The sequence below is a fragment of the Myotis daubentonii genome, chromosome 2 (genome assembly GCF_963259705.1).
Source record: "Myotis daubentonii chromosome 2, mMyoDau2.1, whole genome shotgun sequence".
Taxonomy (NCBI): Eukaryota; Metazoa; Chordata; class Mammalia; order Chiroptera; family Vespertilionidae; genus Myotis; species Myotis daubentonii.
Window position 1 is genome coordinate 104,745,148 of NC_081841.1, and position 26,418 is coordinate 104,771,565.

The 26,418-nt window shown below is 41.6% G+C and overlaps 1 protein-coding gene across 3 annotated transcripts in view; it reads right to left on the reverse strand.

Annotated features, from left to right (window-relative positions):
* KATNAL1 (katanin catalytic subunit A1 like 1) overlaps positions 1 to 26,418 on the reverse strand; it is a 107,584-nt gene that overhangs the window by 15,629 nt on the left and 65,537 nt on the right. For all 3 annotated transcript variants that reach the window (XM_059684088.1, XM_059684087.1, XM_059684089.1), the window contains exons 5-8: positions 21,253 to 21,380; positions 19,421 to 19,526; positions 14,038 to 14,196; positions 13,209 to 13,335 (exon numbers count right to left, since the gene is read on the reverse strand). In XM_059684088.1, coding sequence (XP_059540071.1) covers positions 13,209 to 13,335; positions 14,038 to 14,196; positions 19,421 to 19,526; positions 21,253 to 21,380 — 520 coding nt within the window. The remainder of the gene's footprint in view (positions 1 to 13,208; positions 13,336 to 14,037; positions 14,197 to 19,420; positions 19,527 to 21,252; positions 21,381 to 26,418) is intronic.

Sequence of the window (26,418 nt, forward strand, 5' to 3'; positions counted from 1 at the left end):
TGGGGCCAGCCGGCCAGGGGAAGGGACTGTGGGAGGTTGGCTGGCCATGGGAGGTTGGCTGTGGAAGCACACTGACCACCAGGGGGTGGCTCCTGCACTGAGTGTCTGAACCCCTGGTGGTCAGTGCGCATCATAGCTACTGGCCGGTCGTCTGGTTGTAACAGTCACTTAGGCTTTTATATATATATATATACTAGAGGCCCGGTGCACAAAAATTTGTGCACTCGGGGGGGAGGGGGGGTCCATCAGCCCGGCCTGTGCCCTCTCGCAGTCTGGGACCCCTCAGGAGATAACAACCTGCTGGCTTAGGCCTGCTCCTGGGTGGCAGAGGGCAGGCCCAATCCCTAGGTGCAGCCCCTGGTCAGGCTCAGAGCAGGGCCGATTGGGGAGTTGGGGCGCCGCCCCCTGTCATGCACAGAACAGGGCAGATTGGGAGGTTGCTATGCCACCCTCAGTCATGCTCAGGGTAGGGCCGATTGGGGGGTTGGGGCACCGCCCCCCTGTCACACTCAAGGCAGAGTCGATGGGGAGGGTGTGGCACCACCCCGTCATGCACAGAGCAGGGCCAATCAGGGAGTTGGCACACCGCCCCGTCACACACAGAGCAGGGCCCATCAGGGGATTGGGGAGCTCCCCCCTGTCACTCGCAGAGCAGGGCCGATCAGGGGGTTAGGGCGCCGCCACTGTCACACTCAGGGCAGGGCCGATGGGGAAGTTATGGCTCTTGCCTATCACACACAGAGCAGGGCCCATGGGTGTGAGGGGGCTGGGGCGCCACCCTCTATCACCCACAGAGCAGGGCCCATAGGGAGGTTGTGGCCCTGCCCCCTGCCACACACAGAGCCGCAGGGCGATCAGGGGGTTTTGGCGCAGCCCCTGTCACACTGATCCCGGTGCCAGGAGGCCTCTCAGCTCCGCTGATCCCGGTGCTGGGAGGCATATTACCCTTTTACTATATAGAACAGAGGCCTGGTGCATGGCTGGGGCTGGCTGGTTTGCCCTGAAGGGTGTCCTGGATCAGGGTGGGGGTCCCCACTGGGGTGCCTGGCCAGCCTGGATGAGGGGATGATGGCTGTTTGCAGCTGGTCACACACCCTTCAGGGTGGTGGTCCCCACAGGGGTGCCTGGCCAGTCTGGGTGAGGGGCTGAGGGCTGTTTTCAGGCTGGGACTGAAGATCCCAACTGCTCCTTTTTTTGTTTTTTATGTTTTTATTCTGGGCCAGCTTTAGCTCTGAGGCTCCAGCTCTTAGGCCTCCACTGCTGAAAGCAGGTATCTGGTTTGTTTCAGTTCTCGAAACTCTGTATCAACTCTAGCTCTGAGATCCCAGCGTCTGTATTTGTTACAATGTTGAAACTGCAGGCTCAGAGGCCTGCAGTGGCCGGCGGGGAACATTGGAGTTCTCCATCACTGAAGCAAGCAAGCCTCATGTTAGTTTCAAGCTGCCTGGCTGCTGGCCGCCATCTTGGCTGACAGTTAATTTGCATATTGCCCTGATTAGCCAATGGGAAGGGTAGCGGTTGTACGCCAATTACCATGTTTCTCTTTTATTAGTGTAGATAGATTAATTGGCCATCCACGTGTGGGTTTATTTCTAGGCTCTCTATTCTGTATCATTGATTTATGTGTCTGTTTTTATGCCAGTATCATGCTGTTTTAATTACCATAGGAGTATAGTTTGTAGTATAGTTTGGTATCTGGTAGTGTGATACCTCCAATTTTGTTCTTTTTTCTCAACATTGCTATGCCTATTCAAAATCTTTCATGGTTCCATATAAATTTTTGGATTATTTGTTCTAGTTCTGTGAAAAATTCCATTGGTATTTTGATAGGAATTGCATTCAATCTATAGATTGCTTTGGTGATGTTAATTCTTCCAATCCATTAACACGGTATATGCTTCCACTTACTTGTATCTTCTTTAATTTTTTTCTTCAGTGTCTTACAATTTTCCGAGTACAGGTCTTTTATGTCCTTGATTAAATTTATTCCTAGATATTCTTTTTTTATGCAATTGCAAATGGATTATTTTTTAGTTCCCTTTTTGATATTTCATTATTTGTGTATAAAAATGCAACCAATTTCTAAATACTTATTTTGTATCCTCCTACTTCACTGAATTCAGTTATCATTTTTAGTTGTTCTTTGGTGGAATATTTAGGGTTCTCTGTATGCAATATCATGCCATCTGCAAATGACAGTTTTACTTCTTTCTATCCAATTTGGATTTCTTTTACTTCTTCTTATCTGATTGCTGTAGCTAGGACTTATAGAACTATGTTGAATAAGAGTGGTAACAGTGAACATCTCTGTCTTGTTCCTGATCTTAAGAGAAACACTTTTCGTTTTCTCCATTGAGTATGTTAGCTGTCAGTTTGCCATATATGGTCTTTAGCATGTTGAAGTATGCTCCCTTGGTTCCCTCATATGTTCCCTCTATTTGCTGAAAGTTTTTATCATAAATGGATGCTGGGTTTTGTCAAATGCTTTTCTGCATCTACTGATATGTTCATATTATTGTATCCTTCATTTTGTTTACATATATCACATTAATTGATTTGCAAATACTGTACCAACCTTGCATCCCAGGAAAAAATCCCACTTGATCATGGTGTATAATCTTTATAATGCATTGCTGAATTTAATTTGCGAATATTTTATTGAGAACTTTGCATCTGTTATCAGGGATATCCTATATAATAAAGTCCTATGTAATAAAGAGGTGATATGCAAATTGACCATCACACCCTCTCACAAGATGGCCATGCCCATGTCATCACAAGATGGTCAGCAGGGGAGGGCAGTTGGGAGCAAACAGGCCAGCAGGGGAGAGCAGTTGGGGGTGATTGGGCTGGCAGGGGAGGGCAGTTGGGGCTGACTGGGCCTGCAGGGGAGGGCAGTTGGGGCTGACTGGGCCTGCAGGGGAGGGCAGTTGGGGGGGACCAGGCCTGCAGGGGAGGGCAGTTAGAGGCAACCAGGCTGGCAGGGAAGGGCAATTAGAGGCGACCAGGCTGGTAGGGAAGGGCAGTTGGGGGTGACCAGGCTGGCAGGGGAGGGCAGTTGGGGGGACCAGGCCTGCAGGAAAGGGCAGTTGGGGACAATCAGGCTGGCAGGGGAGCAGGTAGGCATCAATCAGGCCGGTATGGGAATCATTAGGGGGTGATCACGCTGGCAGGCAGAAGTGGTTAGGGGCAATCAGGCAGGCAGGCAGGCGAACGGTTGGGAGCTAGCAGTCCCAGATTGTGAGAGGGATGTCTGACTGCCGGTGGGATCTGGCCTAAACTGGCAGTCGGATATCCCCTGAGGGGTCCCAGATTGGAGAGGGTGTAAGATGGGCTGAGGGAAAGCCATCCCCCAGTGCACAAATTTCATGCACCAGGCCTCTAGTTAGCCTATAATTTCCTTTCTTTGTACTATCGTTATCTGGTTTTGGAATTACTATAAATGCTGGCCTTGTAAGATGAGCTTGGAAGTCTTCCTTCCTCTTGAATTTTATGGAATAGTTTGAGATGGATAGGTGTTACTTCTTTGAATGTTAGATAAAATTCACCTGTGAAGCCATCCAGTCCAGGGCTTTTGTTTGTTGTGAAGTTTGTTTGGTTTTTTAAATTACTGCTTTGATTTTGTTGGTCTGATCAGATTTTCCATTTCTTCTTGATTCAGTCTTGGAAGATTTTATATTTCTAGGAATTTATCCATTTCTTCCAGATTGTCCAATTAGTTAGCATGTAGTTGTTATAAGACTTTCTTATAACCCTTTGTACTTCTGTTATCAGTTGTTACCTTTTATCTTTCATTTATAATTTCTTTTGGGGGGGGGGGTCATCCTTTCTCTTTTTTTTCCTTAATGAATCTGCTTAAAGGTTTATCAATCTTGTTTATCTTTTCAAACGAGCAGCTGTTGGTTTCATTGATCTTTTGTATTTTTTTTTAGACTGTTTCATTTATTTCCATTCTGATCTTTATTATTTCCTTCCTTCTAGTCACTTTGGGCTTTGCTTGTTGTTCTTTTTCTAATTCCCCTAAATGTAAAATTACTAGTAAATTGTTTATTTGAGATTTTTCTTTTTTCTTGAGATAGGTCTGAAATGCTATGAATTTACCTCTTAGGACTGCTTTTCATTGTGGATTTGGGGTTGTTGTATTCTCATTTCCATTGGTCTCAAGGTATCTTTTGATTTCTTCCTTGACCTCACTGCTTAGCCATTCATAATTTGGGAAGATGTTATTTAGACTCCATGTGTTTTAATGCTTTTCCGTTATTTTCTTGTAAATGATTTCTAGTTTCATATCATTGTGGTCAGAGAAGATCTTGATATGATTTCAATCTTCTTAAATTTATTGAGACTTGTTTTCTGTCCTAATGTGGTTTATCCTAATAATGATACATGTTAAGAATGTATATTCTGCTACTTTGGGGTTAAATGCTCTTGAAAACATCAATTAAATCAATCTTGTCTAGTGTGTCATTTAAGGCTGCTATTTCCTTATTGACTTTCTATCTGGAAGATCTATCCATTGACATCAAAATCCCCTACAATGACTGCCTTACTATTGACTTCTCCATATATTTCCTAAAAGATTTCCTTTATATATTCAGGTGTTCCTATTTGGATGCATAAATGTTTACAAGGGTTATATCTTCTTTATTTTTAAATATATTTTATTGATTTTTTTTACAGAGAGGAAGGGAGAGGGATAGAGTAGTTAGAAACATCGATGAGAAACATCTATCAGCTGCCCCTTGTACTAGTGGGGATGTGCCCACAACCAAGGTACCCTTTACCAGAATTGAACCTGGGACCCTTCAGTCTGCAGGCCAATGCTCTATCCACTGAGCCAAACTGGTTAGGGAGGGTTATATCTTCTTTTTGCATAGACCCCTTTATAATGTCCTGCTTTGTATCTTATTATAGCCTTTGTTTTAAAGTCTATTTTGTCTGCTATAAGAATTGATGCCCTAGCTATTTTTTCCAATGTGCATGAAATATCTTTTTCCATCCTTTTATTTTCAGTCTACATGTGTCTTTGAATCTTAGGTGGGTCTCTAGTAGACAGTATATACATGAATTTTGTTTCCTTACCCATTCAGCTACTCTGTGTCTTTTGATTGGAGCACTTAATCCATTTATACTTAAAGTGATTACTGATAGGTACATATTTATTGTCATTTTATTATACATACTTATGTTCCTCTTTTTTTCTTCTCCTTAAAGAAGTGCCTTTAACATTTCTTTGTAATACTTGTTTGGTGGTAATAAATGCCTTCAGCTTTTTCTTGTCTAGAAGCTCATTATTTCTCATTCAATATTAAATGATAGCCTTGCTGGGTAGAGTTGTCTGGTTGTAGGTTCTTGCTTTTCATTACTTCCTGACAGTCTTATGGGAGCTCCCTTGCTGATAACTGTCTTTCTCTTGTTGCTTTTAACATTTTTTGTCTTTAAGCTTTGACATTTTAATTATGATGTGTCTTGGTGTGGGTCTCTTTGGTTTCATCTTGTCTTCCAAATTGCTGATTTGATACTCTGATTCATCTAGTCTGCTGTTGATTCCTTCTAGTGTATTCTTCATTTCTGACTAGTTCTCTTTTATGGTTTCTATGTCCTTTTCCATATTTGCTATCTCTTTGTTGAAGAGCATCCTTTTAACCATAATTTTATTTTATTTTATTTTTTTTTTAATAACCATAATTTTAAACTTTATATCTGGTACATTGCCTGCTTCCATTTAATTTATTTCTTTTCCTGGAGATTGCTACCGTTCTTTCATTTGTTTCCCCTTTTAAATGACTCTTTGTTTTTGTTTCTGGGAATTAGATAGATTGTTATTTCTCAGTCTTGGTAAGGTGGCCTTATGTAGTAGATGCCCTGTGGGGCTCAGTGGTACAGTCTCCCCAATCAACTGAGCTAGGTGCTCCAGGAATGTCCCTTGTGTGGGATATGTAAGCTCATCTGATGTAGTTTAGTTGTGATTGCTGTTGGCCATCCATTGGCCCAGAGGCTCGCTGACTGTGAGGACTGCCCCAACCACAGTGTACAAGCTGCTGTGTGGAGGCTGACTCAGAAAGTGGAATTGCCTCAGCATGTCTCGTGCCTGCCAAGACTTCCCTTTAGGTGTGCCACTTACGGAATTAAATCAGGTCATGCTCTGGTTTGGTCTCAAGTCAGCCACCATGTGTGTTGGTTCTGGGACCTCTTGGGATGGGCTCTGATGCAGGTCTATGTGAGATACTGTGACCCAGTCTGGGCTACCTCCTTGATAACCTTCCAAAAAAAAGAGTACAATGCAGGTGCAAGCTAGTCACAGCTAGCCGAATTCCCCTGCTTGATGCAGGCTTGGCAGGGTATGGCCAAACTGACTTAGGAGAATGGGGCTAGTGCTTCTACTCAGGCTGATGCTGGCGGGTGTGGGGGGAGCCTGCGGGGGAGGGAGAATGATGGGTGTTGCCAGCCAAACACATGTAAAAATTGGCCCTTGCTCTAAAGCCACTACACTCAAGACTCTCCCCGTGCAAAATGTCTCTGACACCCCAAATCTACCTAAACGTCCTGAAGAACCTTCCAAGAAAGTCTGCAACTCAAGCCCAGGCTGGCCACAGCTAGCTGATTCCTCCAGAGTGGGAGTTTGGCAGGGTGGGACAACAGGGAGTCAGGAGTGTGAGGCTAGTGCATTCCCCCAGGCTGAGGCATTATGGAGGGAAGTACGCAACCCAGGAATGATGGCATCTGTGAGCAAGCAGCATGGGAGAGGGATTCAACACAGGAATGCTGGCAGCTGTACCTCCAGCCTTCTCCCCAAAACCACAGAACCCAATCTCCCTGTATGACTTCAGTCTACTCTGAGCTGCCATTCCTCTGCCGGAGCCCAGGGTGAGTGCCTGATGATGAGGGTACCTGGGTTTCTGTAGGCTCCTCTTCCCGGCACTTGTGCTCTAGGCTGGGGAGCCAGGCATACGGTTGAGAGCTCTCACTCCTCAGGGGGGAACTTATGCAGCTGAGATAGCCCTTCATATTCTCAACTGCACATGAGTTCAGGGTCAGCCCATTTTGAATCTCTACCTTTCCTAAAAGTCTCAGTACGGTTTCTTATGTAGATCTGTAGTTATAAGACTTCTGTTCAGCTAGTCTTCAGTTGGTTATTCAGGTTTATTATTCTATAATTTAGTTATAATTTTGATTTGGTCCTGGGAGGTGAGTGTAACTTCTACCTACTTTGCTGCCATCTTGGATCTCTCACTTCAAATATTTTATTTTGGTCGTTAGTCTAATTTATTTGATATTTTTCAAGAAAGGAGAAGAGAATGGAATTCATATTTAGGACTTAGTATACTAGCATGCAACAGTAATTTTAAAAGGCAGTTTATATTGGAATAGTTTTGTCCTTCAAACTTCTAAGTAACTCAGAAAAAAATAAACAAGAAATTTAAGAATAAACCTAATAATCAGTCACTACTGAAAATACCGTTTCTTTTTATAGCAAACCAAACATATATATAGAGAGTCTACTTTTTCTAGAATTAAAATTTTAGAACAAAAAACTTCAGGTTATACAATGAAAACACTGGAAAATATGCAGTGAAAAAAAATAAATATATCAACAACTCACAAACTTTATCAGAGTTTCTAGCCTAGTATAACAAAGTAGTGGATTTAAAGGAACCCAGATGAATATGACTAAACTACTATTTGAATCATTATCACAAAGATTCAAGTTGTCCAACTAATAATCAGAAAGAGTTATAAATACCCCTAAATGAAATTCAGATGACTAAATCCTTATTCAGTGATATTTTTAAAACATATAATGTTTTCCTCTATATCCATTCCGCCAAAATACAACACATTCACTTCTTTCTCTTACATCTCAGCAGAAATTAAAATGGCAAAATCTTTGAGAAAAGGGACTTGTAATACATTTATTTTATTTATCTTACAAGTGACTGGCACTGTATACAATACTCATAATAAGTGTTCAATAAATGTCACCTCCCACAACTAAAATACAGAATAACCATCATTTAGAACTGTCTGAAAGCTGGCTGAATGGAAGTCCTACAACTAGAGAAGTAAAGAAAAAAGCACATTGAGACTGATAGGAGAGGTGGAGGGGCAGAACAAGCTGGTCTGACACCCACATGTGCCATTTTTTTTTAATCAGGAGGGAGATCACCTCTGTGGAGGCTTCCCATGTGGAACAAGGGGTCCCAGCCCCACACCAGACCCCTAGCCCATTGTCCCAGAGCTGGGAAGAGAAGTTCCAGCCTTTATGGCTATAAGAAACAGCAGGGATTGTGGCTGAAAGGCACAGAGGCTGATGGAGACCCAGGTGTTCCATTTAAGGGCTGGCACACGAACTTACTCGGACTCCCAGCACTGGGCAGCTTCAGGAGGGGGACCCAGGGACATACAGGGAGGAACTGGATTGCCTACCATCGGGGCAGGAACTTGGGGGTGACTTACTCCCAGAAGGGGATGCTCACAAAGTCATTGTTCCTGAGCTGGGACCTCCGTTGTTGCAGGGATGACTAGCAGCCATATCTGAGTCTCCATCAGCCTGGAACAACACTTTGCTCCTTCCTGGAGATTTCCTGAGACCCTGCCCTATCTAATTTTCAGCCCTACACAAGCTGTTTGCAGCAATATTTCCATATGAATGGCCTACCCTGGCTCAGGCTTCAGACTTTGTTAAAATCTCTCAAACAAGCTGCAGCTAGTGACAGTGTGCCCCAGATCTGTCAATAAAAGGCCCAAGACCAGGCATTAGCATCAGCCTGCCTTGCTACACAGCTGGGCCTCACATGGGCAACTCCAAGCCCAATCCAAAGAACAAATAGCAGCTATCTGCAGATCTCTCTGTAGCTCCTACCGGGTGGCCCCAGGCACTGGCTTACTTTGCACCTCCCTGGAGGCCCTAGAGCCAGTGCACCCAGTGGACAGCTTCAGACCACAGCCGATTACAACTCTACACATACATAAGCAATACATTCAACGGACAGACTCAGTGAGCACCAAAGCCCCACTGAAGCAAGTCCTGCTCCATAGGGGTATTCCCTTCACAGCAGCTCTCCAACTGTAGTCGCAGCTGGTCCTCACAGCCAATTGGCTTGGAGGTCAACTCCTCCCAGTGATGCCAAAAACAATCAAAGCTCAACTACAAGATTGTGCACACAGCCCATACAGGGGCATACCTAGAATGCCCAGTGCAGGTGACTGGGGAGGCTGAGCCACTGGGCCCTACAGGACTGCTACACAAGGCTACTCTACCAATTCCAGGAGACATAGCAGCTCTACCTAATATACAGAAAGAAACATAGGAAAGCAGCCAAAATCCAGAGTCAAAGAAATATGTCACAAATGAAAGAAATGGAAGCAAGCAAACTACTTGATACAGAGTTTAAAACCATGGTTATAAGGTTACTCAAGTATCTTCATGAAAATTTCAAGTATCTTAGTGAAAATGTCAAAGACATGAAAAAGGACTAGTCAAAAATTAAGCATACACCAACTGAAATAAAAAATAATTTACAAATATTCAACAGCAGAGTAGAGGATTTCAAGAATCAAATGAACAATTTGGAATATGAGGAAGCAAAAAATACCCAATCAGAAGAGCAAAAAGAAAAATAAATAAATATGAAGACAGTGTAAAGAGCCTCTGGGATAACTTCAAGTTTACCAACATTCACATTACAGGGGTGCCAGAAGGAGAAGAGAGCGAGCAAAATATTGAAAACCTATTTGAAGAAATAATGTCAGAAAACTTCCCCTACCTGATGAAAGAAATAGACTTACAATTCCAGGAAGCACAGAGAGTCCCAAACAAGAGGAACCCAAAGAGGCCCATACCAACACACATCATAATTAAGATGCCAAGGGTTAAAGACAAAGAGAGAATCTTAAAAGCAGCAAGAAAAAAGCAGTTAGTTACCTAAAAGGGAGCACCCACATGACTGTCAGCTGATTTCTCAACAGAAACTTTGCAGGCCAGAAGAACTATTCAAAGTGATGAATAGTAAGGACCTACAATCAAGATTACTCTACCCAGCAAAGCTCTCATTCAGCATTCAGGGTCAAACAAAGAGCTTCACAAACAAAGAAAAAAAAGCTAAATGAGTTCAAAACTACCATACCAGTATTACATGAAATGTTTGTGGACAAAAAAGGGGCCACATGCTAACCTGACAAGCTCAGGGAAGGCCTGCAGGGTGGTATTGCAAACTCAAAGACCTAAAGTAACCGCATAGGTTGGTCTGAAATTAAAACTTTAACAAAAAGCAGTTATGGTAGGTAGTCACGTCCTAGACCAGTATCTTCTCTGACAAAGATCAATCTTTGCCTAACTGAGCCTACTGTCTTTTTGCATCCACAATAACATATCATTGTAATGTCAAAGTAATTTTCCTTTTTCCAAACACCCTCAAAGCACAAGCACTGCTCTGTGGAGACCACAAATCCCCTCATTGTTATTGAGTTAATTCCTGACTGTTAGCTATCCTGCATCTGCCTAAGTAAAAGAAGTATGTGTCTATCATTTTATTTTTTATCCAATCCCAGGGGTTTCTCCACTTTGCTTTTTCCTGTCCCCCTAATCTATCACTAATGGAGTTGATGTAATTCACTTACATCTCCTCTTTTGATTGTAATGTATAAAACAAGGAAAGAAAAAAAAACACACCATTCTCCAGAGCATTATCCCAAAACATTGAGATTCTGCTTCTTGGCAATTGTCGACAGTTTGGCTCAAATAAACTCACAAAAATTCTTTACAGGTTTGAATGTATTTTATGTTAACATGTTGAAGGGTATTGTTTAAGAAGAGGAAGAGGAGAAAGTGGAGGGAAAAGGAAGAGAAGGAGGAGGAAGAGGATGAGGGGGAGAGGGAAGAAGAAAAGGAAGGGGAGGGGAGAGCAGGAGGAGGAAGATGAGAAGGAGAAGGAGGAAGGAGAAAGAGGAGGAGGAGGAGGAGGAGGAGGAGGAGGAGGAGGAGGAGGAGGAGGAGGAGGAGGAGGAGGAGGAGAAGAAGAAGAGATAAAAAATATGAACAATAACCCCAATGGACACAGACACTAGGGGTGTGAGAGCATGTGCCAGGGGGTGGGGGTGGCCGGAGGGAGGTCAATGGGGGGAAAAGGAGACATATGTAATACTACATGTAATATTTTAAACAATAAAATAAAACTTAAAAAAATATGAACAATAAAATAGCAAAAAATACATATATATCTAAAAATCAAAATAAACTAACAGGAAATCTAATGAACAAAAGAAACTGGTGAATAAAATAGAATCAGAGGCATGGAAGCAAGGAACAGACTAACGAATCTCAGAAGGAAGGGGGGAGGAGGGTGGGAAGAGATTAACCAAAGATCTTATATGCACACTAGAGGCCCAGTGCACAAATTCATGCACAGGTGGGGTCCCTCTGGGTGGCCTGCAGGGATCGGGCCGAAACACAGAGTCCAACACCACCTGCAGCTCCTACCTGTCACTCCCACTCATCCCGACCCCACTGTGTCTGCCGCGGGCTCATGCCCAATCAGTCCTGATTGGGAGAGGCTTGTGATGCCGCAGCAGTGCTCACCAGTCATGAGCCCTGTATCTGGTGCCCTCCCAAGAGGAGTGGCCTGCAGGATCGGGCTGAAACCAGCTCTCCAACATTCTCTGAGGTGTCCCAGATTGCAAGAGGGCACAGGCCAGGCTGAGGGATCCCACTGGTGCACGATTGGGCCGGGAAGGGACCGTGGGAGGGCTCCAGGGCGTGTCCGGCCCATCTCACTCAGTCCCTATCGGCCAGACCTCAGCAGCAAGCTAACCTACCGGTTGGAGCATCTGCCCCTGGGTGATCAGCGCACGTCACAGTGACTGGTTGGCCAGTCAACTGTCTTTCCCCTGGTGGTCAGTGCATGTCATAGTGACTCATCAACCAGTTGACTGTCTGCCCCCTGGTGTCAGTGCACATTATAGTGAGCGGTTGAACAGCCGTAGCATATCATTAGCATATTACACTTTGATTGGTTGTTCGGTTGTTCTGCCGTTTGGTCTATTTGCATATTACCCTTTTATTATATAGGATATGCATTATCTATGAACATAGACAGCAGGGTTTGGTGAAGGCCTGAGACAAGGCAGGAACCAGGTGGAAGGGGGTAATGGGTGTGGGGAGTGGGACATCTGTGATACTCTCAACAATAAAAATTTAAAAATAACAATAATAATAAAAGCAGCTCAGGGCTTGTCACTCTCTTCCTTCAATGGCTCCTCAATGCCTTTTCTACTTTGTCTGAATTACTTATACTAATGCTTCAAAGCCCAACTTGGCTATTCCCTTTCATGACTCCCTTAGTCTTGGTGGCACCTCTCCTGCTGTTTTCACTACCCCCAGAGTTTTTTACCACAGAAATTATAATGTATTGTAATTGTCTGTTCAGTTGCCTGCTTCCCATCTAGATCAGTGGTTCTCAAACTTTTTGGTCTCAGGATCTTTATATACCCTTAAAAATTATTTAACTCCAAAGATCTCTTATGTGTTTGTGGAGTACAGCTATCAATATTTATCATCAGAAATTAAAATTGAGAATTTTTAAAAATATTAATTCACTTTAAAGTGACAATGAATCCATTATTTGTTAATGTAGATAACATGAAAAATAACAATGATTTTCCAAATAAAAAATATTAGTAAGAAGAATACATTTTTGCAAATCTCTTTAATGTGTGACTCCATAGAGAATAGCTAGATTCTCATACCTGCTTCTGCTTTCCATCTATTTATTATATCTTACATGTCTTATAGCCTCTGAAAAACTTTACTGTACACTTGTAAGAGAATGAAAGTGAAAAAGGTAAATAATGTCTTAATATTATTATAAAAATAGTTTAGTCTTTGCAGCCCTTTTAAAGGGATCTGAAAGAGCCCTGGGACCCCAGACCACTTCTCTAGAACATTTGCTCTGAGTAATAAATTATTTAAAGGCCATGGCATTCCTTTTCTTTTTACCCTCACAACCTAAAATGGTGCACATTTCATAACAAGTATACAGTAAGTGCTTTTTGAATGCATGAACAAATGAGTAAATAAGTGGATGAACAGATGATTATAAATAAATGCAGGCTGCCTTTGAGTCCATTCACTGAGAATTTCCAAAGTATTAATCTACACAAAGCTCAAAAAGGAAATATAAGTTTTGAGACAGTAATTAAACATCAATTACCATCCATCTGAATGAGTAGCTCAGACTTGACTCTGCGACTTGCTTCGTGCTCATCAGAGGTCCCTCTTCGACTGCAGATAGAATCTATCTCATCAATGAAGATCGTAGTGGGGGCGTAAAATCTAGCCTTTGTGAAAATATGTTAAAGGAATCATTTGATTATCTCATAAAACAATCTGAATATTTAAAAATAGTGCCATTTCCTCCTAATATCATGGTTAAAAAAGAGAAGTTTCTCACTGCTTTAATGCCACCATTTGGTTATTCATATAAAAAAGGAAATTTCTAAAAATAAAAGGTAAGTTATATGGTTGGCTAAGTCCAGTGACAAATAAATGGGGATTTTTAGTACTATTCTTTCTATTATTCTGTTTGAAACTTTCCATAATACAAAACATTTTTAAAAGACAAGTCATCAATCTCTTTCCTCAAATAAGCATTCTTAACTATTGCAAAACCCTTATGAAAAGAAACCAACTTTAATGATAGATCAATATCTAACTCATTTTTAAAATATATATTAAAATACACTTCTGCTCAACCATCTCACTAGAGATCCAGAAATGTCAGTCACACCACACACATTTCCAAAGTCTCTTTGACTCTCGTTGGATAGGATGCCAAAGAGCCTTCTTTTATCTTAGGGAGGAAGATACATCAAAGACACACTGACAATTCCAGAAACCCCACCACACCATATCTTATTAGTCTGCCAAGAACTACTTATTAAACTACAACGACACCTGCCATAGATGAGTGGATCTAGATTTATAGGGATACCATTGCTTATACCAAAAGTACTTTGAAATCCAAATATATTATCACTCACCATTTCAAACAACAGACGGACTAATTTCTCAGATTCACCTCTATATTTGGATGTCAGTGTAGAGGAGGAAACATTGAAGAATGTTGTGCCACATTCAGTGGCAACAGCTTTAGCTAGCATGGTCTTACCAGTGCCTGGGGGTCCAACCATCAGCACACCCTGAAATTTCAAAAGATGTAAATGATTTATCAGATTAAAATACTTTCTTATAAAATATCAGCTATTAAGTAGAGGGAAATTTTCCCGTATCATTTTATAGATAGAAAAAAATGAAGATTTCACAAAATGTCTCAAATCAGAGCTACTCAGAGATGGGTTAACAAAGGGCCTAGACAACAAGAAATCTTCTTATACATTCAGAGAGAACCTACCCAACTTTCCTAAGCCTGGCAGAAGATAAATATGCATAGTCTTAAATACCACTCAAGAGTAACTGCTCTGTGTAAGCAAAAAAAAAAAATAAGATTAGAAGCCTATCTTCCACAACACATTATAATATACAGCTTTTAATCAAAAAGAAGAATCCATTCTCAATTAATACAGTAACTAAAATCTAGTAGTAATTCAAACATAATCAAATTAGCTAACATTTTATCAGTTTAATGTGCTAGATAATAGTTTATAAAAAATACTGTTACTAATAAAAAGAGCTACTAAATATGGACCAAAAGTGAAATTGTAGTTATTCCTCACTTTGGAAAATAAATAAGCAGAAAGGTATTCTATAAAAAGAAATCAATGAGGAGTAAAGAATATTTGAGAAGACTAATTCTCTAGTCTTGAAGACTAATAGATTCTTAACACTTACTTCACTATCCATTTTTAATGGAAGCTCAGATCATAGTTAACACCACGTTTCTTTTGCATAATAGTTGGTGATATCAAAAGGAATTCTGATCATTTGTTAATTTAGTTTAATAAGCTAGGGATATCAACTTTGAAAGCTATATGGCTCATCAAAGTTTCATAACTACATTCAGAAACTAGCTATAGAATCTTGATACCCAGAACAAACAGGGATCACCAGGATTTAAAACACTAGTTTTATTAAAAACTTTGTGCTTTTCAAGGAGCCTTTAACTGTGCATGAGATTGCTATTTTGAAAACTACCAAAACAACTAAAGGTATAGGCATAGCGATAGCCAAGTTCATACTTCTCTTTCTAATGGCCCCTCCCTTTTCTAACATTAGATGTGGTACAATATTTATACTTCTGAACTCATCATGACATTACTCTTTTGATTACCTCATCTATTTCCTGTATTTCCTTCTCTATTGGCTCTTTCCCCTTAGTACAGCGGTTCTCAACCTGTGGGTCACGACCCCTTTGGCGGTCAAACGACCCTTTCACAGGGATTGCCTAAGACCATCCTGCATATCAGATATTTACATTATGATTCATAACAGTAGCAACATTACAGTTATGAAGTAGCAACGAAAATAATTTTATGGTTGGGTCACAACATGAGAAACTGTATTTAAAGGGCCAGAAGGTTGAGAACCACTGCCTTAGTATATAAACATATTTAAATCTGTCCCATTTTTAAATAATTCTTTGCTTAATTTCAAATCCTCTAGCTACTGTATACCTCTCCTTCCCTCTCAGCTAGCCTTCTTAAAGAAATGGCTTAAGCTTACTATTGCTTCTTCACGAGCTACTATCTGGCTTCTGCCTCCACTACTTCACTAAAAATACCTATTTATTAATCCACAAGTCACTTTTCAACTCACATGTTCTTTCTCTCTGACCTCGATGTTGCTGATACTTGGTATTCATTCCCCCCTTCCTGAAACCCATCTTTTCGGGGTTGGTTCTAGGACACTGCTCTTTCCTGATACTACTTCATCATGACTATCTTCAGTGTCTTCAGATCTCCTCTTCGCCCTGCACTTTACATTCCCAAAGCAATTCTAAATCTTTTGTTTTCTTTTATAAACTCCTTGAACAATTTCATCCACATGCATATTATAAACCACCATTTATATCTTACAATTTTAACTCACTCTATTTTAAGCTCCAGACCTCTATTTCCAATTACCTGCTGAGCATTTACCTAAACATATTTTGTCCCTATTTAAATCTGTTCCTTTTCTCAATTTCCCATATCAGTTCATTGTACCCTATCTATCTAATAATAGGGTAATACGCAAACTGGTGAGGACTCCATCACATAATGACCAAACAGCAGGGACCTGAGGCTGCATGGCATCTGGCCAGGGCGGGGGACCTCAGGCTGTGCCCCCCGCCAAGCGGGGCTTTATGGGGGACCTGATATTGAGACCCACACCTGGTGCCGGGTTGGGGGACCTGAGGCTGCACCCCCTGCCCAGAGGGGCTTGATGGGGGTGGGGCAGGCCGGGACTGGGTCTCCTGCGATTTCAAAGTGCGTGCAGGTGGGTGGGGACTTAACTCTGGGTCCCGTGGTGCGCCCCAGACTCTGACAGGAGGGAGATTTCATATACATTTTACTAATTTTCTTTCATCTCTGACACTTCTATTATAGAGAAAGGGCAAATAGCAATATTAAAAAATTTCCTCTAATTAATTCCCTTTTAATGTGCACAAATTTCATGCACCAGGCCACTAATCTAATCTAATAAAAAAAAAATAGAAACATGCAAATTGACAGTACCTTCACTACACCCCAAGCCACGCCCACCAACCAATCAGAGCGACTATATGCAAATTAACCCAACAAAGATGGCAGCCGGCAGCCATGGAGCTGGAGCAAGCAGGAGGCTTGGTTGCCGCAGCGATGGAGGAAGCCAAGCATCCTTCCTGCTCTAGTCGGCTGTGGCCTCCACAAAGGCAACAAAGTTTCAATTATAGAAGATAAATAAATCCCAGATACCTGCTTCCAGCCAGCCTCCACTGGGAGCTTGGGTGTTTGGGGGCTGTGGCCAGCCTGCAAACAGCCATCAGCCCTTCACCCAGGCTGGCCAGGCACCCCAGCAGGGACCCCCACCATGAAGGGGCCATGGCCAGCCTGCAAATAGCCAGCAGCCCCTCGCCCAGGCTGGCCAGGCACCCCAGTGGGGACTCCCACCCTGAAGGGGCTATAGCCAGCCTGTAAACAGCCATCAGCCCCTCACCCAGGCTGGCCAGGCACCCCAAGGGACCCCCACCCTGAAGGGGCTGTGGCCAGCCTGCAAACAGCCATCAGCCCCTCACCCAGGCTGGCCAGGCACCCCAGCGGGAACCCACCCTGATCCAGGACACCCTACAGGGAAAACCAGCCGGCCCCCACCAGTGCACCAGGCCTCTATCCTATATAATAAAAGGGTAATATGCAAATTGACCCTAACAGTAGAATGACTGGGAATGACTGGTCACTGTGACACACACTGACCACCAGGGGCCAGACGCTCAATGCAGGAGCTGTCCCCTGGTGGTCAGTGCGCTCCCACAGGGGGAGCTCTGCTCAGACACAAGCCAGGCTAATGGCTGCCAGCACAGTGGTGGTGGTGGGAGCCTCTCCGGCCTCCTCAGCAGCGCTAAGGATGTCCAACTGCAGCTTAGGCCTGCTCCCTGCTGGCAAGTGGACATCCCCTGAGTGCTCCCGGGCTTCCAGAGGGATGTCTGACTGCCAGCTTAGGCCCAATCCCCTGGGGAGAGGGCCTAAGCCTGCAGGTGGTCATCCCCCGAGGGGTCCAACTGCAAGAGGGCACAGGCCAGGCTGAGGGAACCCCCCGAGTGCAGAAATTTTTGTGCACCGGGCCTCTAGTCTCTCATAAACCCACCCATTTGTTCATTTAGCCAAATAATGGATGCCTTAATGCAGGTCCTCATGATTTGGCTAGACTACTACTGCAATAGCCTCCTGACCAGACTCCTCATCTATATGCAATCTATGCCACCTCCAATCTATCTTCCATACTGCTGCCACGGTGATCTTTCACATTTGCAAATCGCCCTCCTGCTGAAAACTTACAGGTCTCCTCATGAAGGTAGGTTATAGCTACTTTAAAACTCCTTTAAATACCTATTTTAAGACCTTATTCTCTCTTTGAAATATTGTTTTAGAAGTTATAATAAAGGGAAAATGTATGGTAATATGTTCCCCAAATTAGATAAATCTGTAACAGTCTATTGAAGTCTTTAAGTTGTGAGAAGCAATGGAAATGCCATGGTGCCCCAGCTACTTGTGTAAACAAACAGGAGCAAGGATTGAGAAAAGAAACAGACCTTCTCAGCTAATTCAGGAGGGTAAAGAAAGACTACTCTTTTGCTGCACTCTACTGTAAGAATAAAGAAAGGCTCTGCCTATGTTAAGACCTACGTTTCAGACAGCAGCTGTTGGAAGGGTTTTTCAATATGTTAACAGGAAAACACTAGACTTAGGAAGAACTAGTTTTAGGCAGGCTTTACATTCTAAAGCAGAGGGCAAGCTGAAAGGAAACACACAACCCTGGCTGGTTTGACTCAGTGGTTAGAGGGTTGGCCTGTGGACCAAAGGGTCATGGGTTTGATTCTGGGTCAAGAGCACATACATCGGTTGCAGGATCAATCCCTGGCCCTGGTTGGGGCACATCCGGGAGGCAACCAATCAATGTATCTCTCTCACATTGATGTTTCTCTCTCTCTCTCTCTCTCTCTCTCTCTCTCCCCCTTCCTCCCTCCCCTCCCCTCTCTCTAAAAAGTCAATGGAGCCCTAGCCGGTTTGGCTCAGTGGATAGAGCGTCAGCCTGTGGACTCAAGGGTACCGGGTTCAATTCCGGTCAAGGGCATGTACCTTGGTTGCGGGCACATCCCCAGTAGGGGGTGTGCAGGAAGCAGCTGATCGATGTTTCTCTCTCATCGATGTTTCTAACTCTCTATCCCTCTCCCTTCCTCTCTATAAAAAATCAATAAAATATAGTTTTAAAAAGTCAATGGAAAAAAAATCCCTGGGTGAGGATTAAAAATAATAATAATAATAATAATAATAATAATAATAATAATAATAATAAAAGAAACACACGTTCTGATTATGTCTGAGATGAAGTGATCAAAATAATTAGTGAGAAATATGTCAACTTTTAGAAAGGTATTTATATGATCAAACTTTTATTATAAAAGACTATTATGATTACTGTTTACTTTGCTTGTTAACTTATTTACAGAAATAGACATCTAGAAAATTCTTAAAACTAATCTCTAGCTGAGCAACCCTGAGTAAAGTGACATAATTAAAGACTATAGTTTCCATACTCCAAGCCCTTCTCCTGTCATGCAGAGATTGCACAACGCAACTAAAAATTCAAATCCAGGAATTTGGGAAAAATACAAACTTCCCCCAACCTTTACAACCTGAGTTAATAAACACATATAGAAACTACAATGCTGTCTTTCATTATCATGCAAGCAGCCTTTTCATACCTGTCATTTTAATAAATTCTCACCTTCCAGGGCCTTCTAATCCCTTTGAAGAAGTCAGGCATCCACATGGGAAGAACCACAGCTTCCCTTAGCAACTTCTTAGCTTCTTCCAGATCTGCTATGTCATCCCTTTGTAAGAACAGCAAAGTTTCATGTTTATTCAAAGATGGCTTTGATTAATGATCAATACTAATTCTTTTTTTTAACTTATAAAATTACTAGAGGCCTGGTGCATGAATTTGTGCACGAGTGGGATTTCTCAGCCTGGCCGATGATTGGGGCCCATAGGGGCTGCAGGAGGTGGCTGGGAGGAGGGGCTGTGGGAGGTTGGCCAGCCGGCCAGGAGGAGCTGCGGGAAATTGGCTGGTGGGTTCAATGGGGGCCATCGGGGCGGGCCAGCCAGGGGGAGGGGCTGTGGGAGGTTGACTGGCCGGCCATGGAAGGTTGGCTGTGGGAGCGCACTGACCACCAAGGGGCAGCTCCTGCATTGAGCATCTGCCACCTAGTGGTCAGTCTACTGGTTGTACTGTCATTCAGTCACTTAGTCTTTTACATACACTGAGTGGCCTGATTATTATGACCACCTGACATTTGTAGGCAAATTAGCTATAATTCTGCGCTGAAGTTGCTAGAGGGCCAGACCATTATAAATAGGGAAGCAGGTTGTTTACCACGACAGAAGTGATTTTTTTTCTGAACATATGGGTAAACAACGCGATTTAACAGCCTTTGAACGTGGGATATATTTGCACGTGAGTGGCCAGATTATTATGACCACCCCATCAGTACTTCGTTGGGCCACCTTTTGCCTTCAATACTGCGGCGATTCTTCTTGGCATTGACTCCATGAGATGTTGAAAGGTGATGTGAGGAATCTGACACCATGCCCGATGAATAGCACTGTCCAGTTCTGTGAGATTTGATGGTTGTGGAACCAGCTGCCTGATGGCTCTTTTAACTTCACCCCACAAATGCTCAATTGGATTGAGATCTGGTGCTTGTGGGGGCTGCCTAAGCAAGGTAAAGTCTCCCTCATGTTCTTGAAACCACTCCTGCACAATATGAGCACCATGGCATGGCGCACTGTCTTGTTGGAAGAAGCCATCTCCATTGGGATAAACCATCAACATGATAGGATGAACCTGATCAGCAACGATACTTAGGTATGTTGTGCTATTCAGACGTTGTTCCACATGAATTAAAGGGCCCAAATCATGTCAGGAAAATATGCCCGAACCATAACACTGCCCCCACGAACTTGAAGGATTGTACTCATGCATGTGGGGTGCATGTTTTCATGCTGTTTCCGCCAAATTCTCACTCTGCCACCTGCATGATGCAACTGGAAACGTGATTCATCAAACCACATGACTTTTTCCAGTGCTCGACTATCCAATCCTTGTGTTCCTGTGCGAATTGGAGACGTTTTATCTTGGTAACTGCAGACAGCAAAGGTGTTCGAACGGGCCTTCCCATAAGATGCAGTGTATGGCTAATGTGCCTACAAACGTCAGGTGGTCATAATAATCTGGCCACTCAGTGTATATAGATTCTTAAGAACATTATTCTAATTCTAATTGCATAAAATTTGATCAGTGATCAGATAACATTCCAGTTATTAATTAGAACATGTTATTCAATTAACAATCTCTATCAGTTATGTCATCAATATGTTAAATTTTATAACATGTCTTGGTTATATTTTGAAACAAGGACTGTCCTGTCAATTCCATTCAGTCATATTATGGATGAAGTCATAAACAGAAGATTAACAGCTAAAAGAGAAGACTCACACCAAGCCAACCCTATAACTTGTCTTCTCTGCTACTTTAATTCAAGAACTGAAGACACTAACCAATGAATGCTAAGATTCCTAGACACAATATCTCTCTCAAGGGCTTCCACCAGATCCTTATCATATCCAGCAGCATCGAATTTTGGAATTTCACCATCACTCACACCATCTTGCATATTTTTTCTTCCCTGGAGACAGGTATAAAAAAAGTACTGGTCAATAACAACATAATTTTAACTGGAATCATTAAGCTATAAAAAGTACAACAATCATTTAAAAATAATTTTTGGTTATTTTAAGATAGTGTTTTCTTATTACCCAAATGCCATCCTCTCCTTTTTAATTCATCAGAAACAGATGAACTGGCCTGCTTTACTATACATTTCTTCAAATTTACATTCTTGCGGGGAGAGCTGCAGGTAAGTAAGACTAAAATGATCCTTGCAAAATACCCCTGAATTAGTGGCTGCCGGGGATTTCCACCAGAAAATATTGAGAACGCAAATGCAGAGGAAGAAAGTTTACTGAAAACTTACTGTATATCAAGTAGCTCATATATATTTCCTCATTTAATACAACTATAAGGTAAGTATTCCTATCTTTATTTTTACAGATTATCTTGGACTCAAAAAGATTAAGTAACTTAATCAAATTCACAATTCTTAAATGTCAGAGTAGAGATTTTAGCTCAGGTCTTCCTGACTCCTCAAACCCATGCCTTATCCACAGCATCAGACCACTTCATGTCTGGCTGAGCCAGCTTAAAGCTTAGGAGAGGGTTGTGTATGGCCAAAAGAACTGGGTCTAAATTTCATCTCACAAAGCCTTTTTTCCCTGTTGCTGTAAGTACTCCCTCAGGATGCAGTTTCTGCCTAGTAAAGTCCTTGGGCCACGTCATAAAGTCACTGCAATGACAATGATAAAAGAACCTTTTTAAATTAGTCTTATTAAGACCATTAAAGCAATATACCTACCCAAATTCTTTATCTAATAATATGGTAGCTTTTAAAAAAGTATTATATACTATAGTTTCTATGGGGTTCTGCCAAGGTTGACTGAACTGTGAAGAACTTTAAAGGAAACATGCTCAGCCCTGGCTGCTGTGGCTCCATTGGTTGGGCATAGTTCTTTGCACCAAAAGGTTGCCGGTCCAATTCCTGGCCAGGGCACATGCCAGGGTTGTGGGCTTGATCCCCATGTAAGGGTATGCAGGAGGCTCTCACATTGATATTTCTCTCTCTCTCTCCCTCTCCATTCCTCTCTCTCTAAAAAGCAATAACAATAATTTTTTTAAAGAAACTTTGCCAGAGACAGTTCAGCCACTGGAACTGCTTCAGTATACAGAGCCAAATACCTCCACAGAGCTTCAGCCTCATTATTACTGTCTAATACAAAAATAAAATGGGAAAATGGGGAAAAAATGAGTCAATTTTATAAACTCAATATGGAGAGAGACTAGGATGAACCTCTTCTACCATAGATACTTCATCAGAGATAAGCCATAGTTGAGAGGAGACTAAATGGTTCCCTTTGGTAAATGTTCTAATTCTTTATGCCATCTGGTAACTCACCAAACAGTATTATAGTGACTTGACCAAAATATGAATAATTTACTGTTTCTGGGTAGAATCGTGGCTACAATATTAAACTAAATTTTCAGAAAGATTCTTCTATTTCAGCTGACAGACACCAATATTGACATTATTTAAAGGAATAATTTTCTGGCTTACCTATACAGCAAATAAAACATCAATGAATTCAAAATAATCTCAGCCTAGTATCATATTTTATAATACACATAGGCCAAGGCTATAAGGTCATATTCAAACTAATCAGTGGGAACACTCTGTAATCACTTTAAAGCTTTCTAGAAATAAATAACCTAACAGAATGTAACAGAAACTAATATACCTGGGACTTAACCAGCCTTCATATGACACTATAATCTGAGACTAACCAAAAGTAAGTATTTAAAAAATGTTAGCACACAGCCATTTTGATATAAATAATCAAGTGGGGTAGGGAGGACTTGTAAACACTGCCACAGGAAAAGAACAGCTGGACACTTTCCTGAAAGTATGAGGAATCATTGGATTTTAAGGACAATAAATACGTGAGCATCTATGCCCAGCACGTTTTATTGATCACTAAGTTTTAAATTAGTGAATGGAAACACCTTATCTGCTCTCACCAAGCATCTATCTAATGGGAGAAACAAGTAATAAGTAAATAAAAGCAAATCACATAGAATTATAAGCTGAAGTGCTATTAAATGCTGAGTGATCAGTGCGGCTAAAAGGAATAGGTTGGAAAGACAGGCAGAGACAGCTCACCTGGGCCCCCATAAGCCCAGGGAAAGGGTGTGGATTTACTCTGAGTGCATGGGGAAATTTTTGAAACATGATGAGCAAGGGAATGACAGGATCTGCTTTACATTTTTTGTTTGTTTTTTGTTTGTTTGTTTGTTTTGCTTTACATTTTCACATGACCCTCCAGCTGCTATGTAGAAAGATGGGTGGGAGGAAAAGTAGAAGTGAATAAATAAAAGCCTGTTGCTGTACTCAAGGCCGGCCATTCCATCCACAGAAGAGGAAATGAAGGAATAAGCCAGTCTACAGACCGGCCCTAGAATCCAAAGTTCCTCAGAGGTAGAGATGAGACATGAATACAAATTAAGCCCAAAGAGGATTCAAACGGCTTTTTCAAACCAAAATGGTGAGGTTATTTAAATAAACAAATTTAGGAAAACTGAAAATAAATAATTAATTTGCTTACATTGGGAAATCAACACAATGGGTGACAGTTATCTGCCATAACAAATGGATAAATTGAAACAGGGATTTCAAATATAAGTAACCAAGATTGCAGTTAACCAGCTAGAGTAACCACAGTACATAAACGAAACACTTTTCAGGCAATAAAGCTAACCTCACTCAAGATATTACCTGTACAGTTTATACTAACAATACTAATTGCAATGTCACTGAAATGATCTTAGAATTATTTGTTTAGGTTTTCACAGTAATTGAAAATAAAGTCTACATTGGCAAGAATTTGATATTTAGCATGAAGACTAGTGTACTTTCTTCTCATTAAAGCAAAATATTTTATTTATTTTATTTATTTATTTTTATTGATTTCAGAGAGGAAGAAAGAGAAACATCAATGATGAGAGAGAATCATTGATTGGCTGCCTCCTGCACTCCCCACACTGGGGATCGAGCTCACAAACCAGGCATGTGCCCTGACCAGGAATCAAACAGTGACATAAGCACTAAGCAAAATACTTTAGATTCTTTTTAGTAGTTTTATCTAAATTACTTGTGTCGAGAAAGATTTGTTAAGGATCATCCATTAGTATTTTAATCATTCCGTTTGAGAAAAATGACACTAAAGTTAACAAGAAACACAATATATTATAGAGTCAATGACACAGCTGGCCTAAAATGTGAGTAGTTTTTTGCATTTTATTGTGTGCCTTTTATTGTGTGCTTTCATTGGCAGATGAAGTACAATGTGGCCAGTTACTAGCTCAAATCTTGCACTTTAAGAGAAATACTGACAAGCAAATTATACCCAGAGAAGGATGGAGAATGATAAAAGGTTCAAAGCCATGTCATATGCAGAAGGACCAAAGATACCAGAAACATTTAAGCTAAAGAAGAAAATGCTAATGAAGCAAAACAACCAACTAACCTATTTTCCTCTACTTATTCTATACTAGAGGCCTGGTGCATGAATTCATGCATGGGTGGGGTCTGGCCGACCCTGCCGCTGATAGGGGTGGGGGCGCCAATAGGGGCCTGGCCGGCCAGGGTGGGAGGGGCCACGGGAGGTTGGCTGGCCGGCCCCGCCTCCCATCAGAGGGGGCCAGGAGGGGGCCAATTGGGGCCACATTGCGCATCAAAGCAACCAGTCATTCCAGTCGTTCCAGTGTTCTGGTCGCTTGGCTTTTATATATATAGATTCCTTCAAAGGAAAAAACCAGGCCAATATAAAGCAACAGATGAAGTAAATTTCAGATCAGCAGAAGAAAGTATTTTCTAACAATGAGTTCTGTCCAACAAAAGTCATCTCTTTTGTTGTGTAGTATTACCCACCATCAGAATTTCGGGCTAGTTAGTAATAAAAACTGTGTCCCACAGTGGTTTTTATTACTAACTAGCAATGTATAGCCTTAATTATAGCTGACCTTTGGTTCTTTCCATAAAGCCACTGCCTCCACTTGCCCACTTATTCATCTGTTTTTTGAATTCAATAGCCCAAAGCATGTGCAAAATTTCTTGAAAATCTCACTTTTCTTTTTAAGAAGTGATCTGTATTCGTATCATGTCTGAGTTAGTTCCCCCTTAGCTAACAGTTGTACACTGCCTACTCTGTGCCAGGCATGATTCTCAACACCTGACATAACTATCTTAAAGGCAGGTACTCTATGAGTCAGGTTTTCTTATTATTTCCATCTCATAGCTGAGAAAACTAAGGTTCAGAGAGGATAAGTAAATTGCTCCAGGACAACAGCTAGATCCTAGGCAGTCTGTCTCCAGAATCAGTGCTTTTAACCACCTGGTACACAATGACATCCTGCTGCACACTGTGAGCTACTCCTACCCCAGCGTGAGAAGCACACACAGGAAAAGTCAGACAAGATCTCTAAACTGCATCCCACTTTGATACTTCATTATTTTACAAAAAAACACAATAGGTTGATAAATGTAGAATGGTGCTTTCTAATTTCAGTGTTGTGCCCTGCACTGAAGTGTTAATACAAAATACATTTATGCTGAAATAATTAATTCATAGCATTCCGCATACTTATCGATATATGTGGTCTTTCAGCAATATTTACAAATGCTTTCTATGTGCCAGGCACTATTCTAAGTACTGGGGAAGAACTATGACCCAGACAGACAAAAACCCCTGAGCTCATAAGGCACATATCCATGTTAGGGAACACAATATATAAATAAGTAAAACAATTAGGGACAAAACAGCAAGTAACTATTACTGTAATCTAATACAATAAGGTAAAAAAAAAAAAAAACAAGTAAAGCAAAAACCAACACTATAAATTAGCTATCATCAGAAAGAATTTGTGGAGTGATTTAATATCCAAAGGACAGAACAAAGTATTTCTTAAAAGCGAGTCACTAAAAATACAAATGGCCAATAATCATAAAAGAACATTCAACTCATAGGTTATCAGTTAATATGCTGGCAAAATCGCAT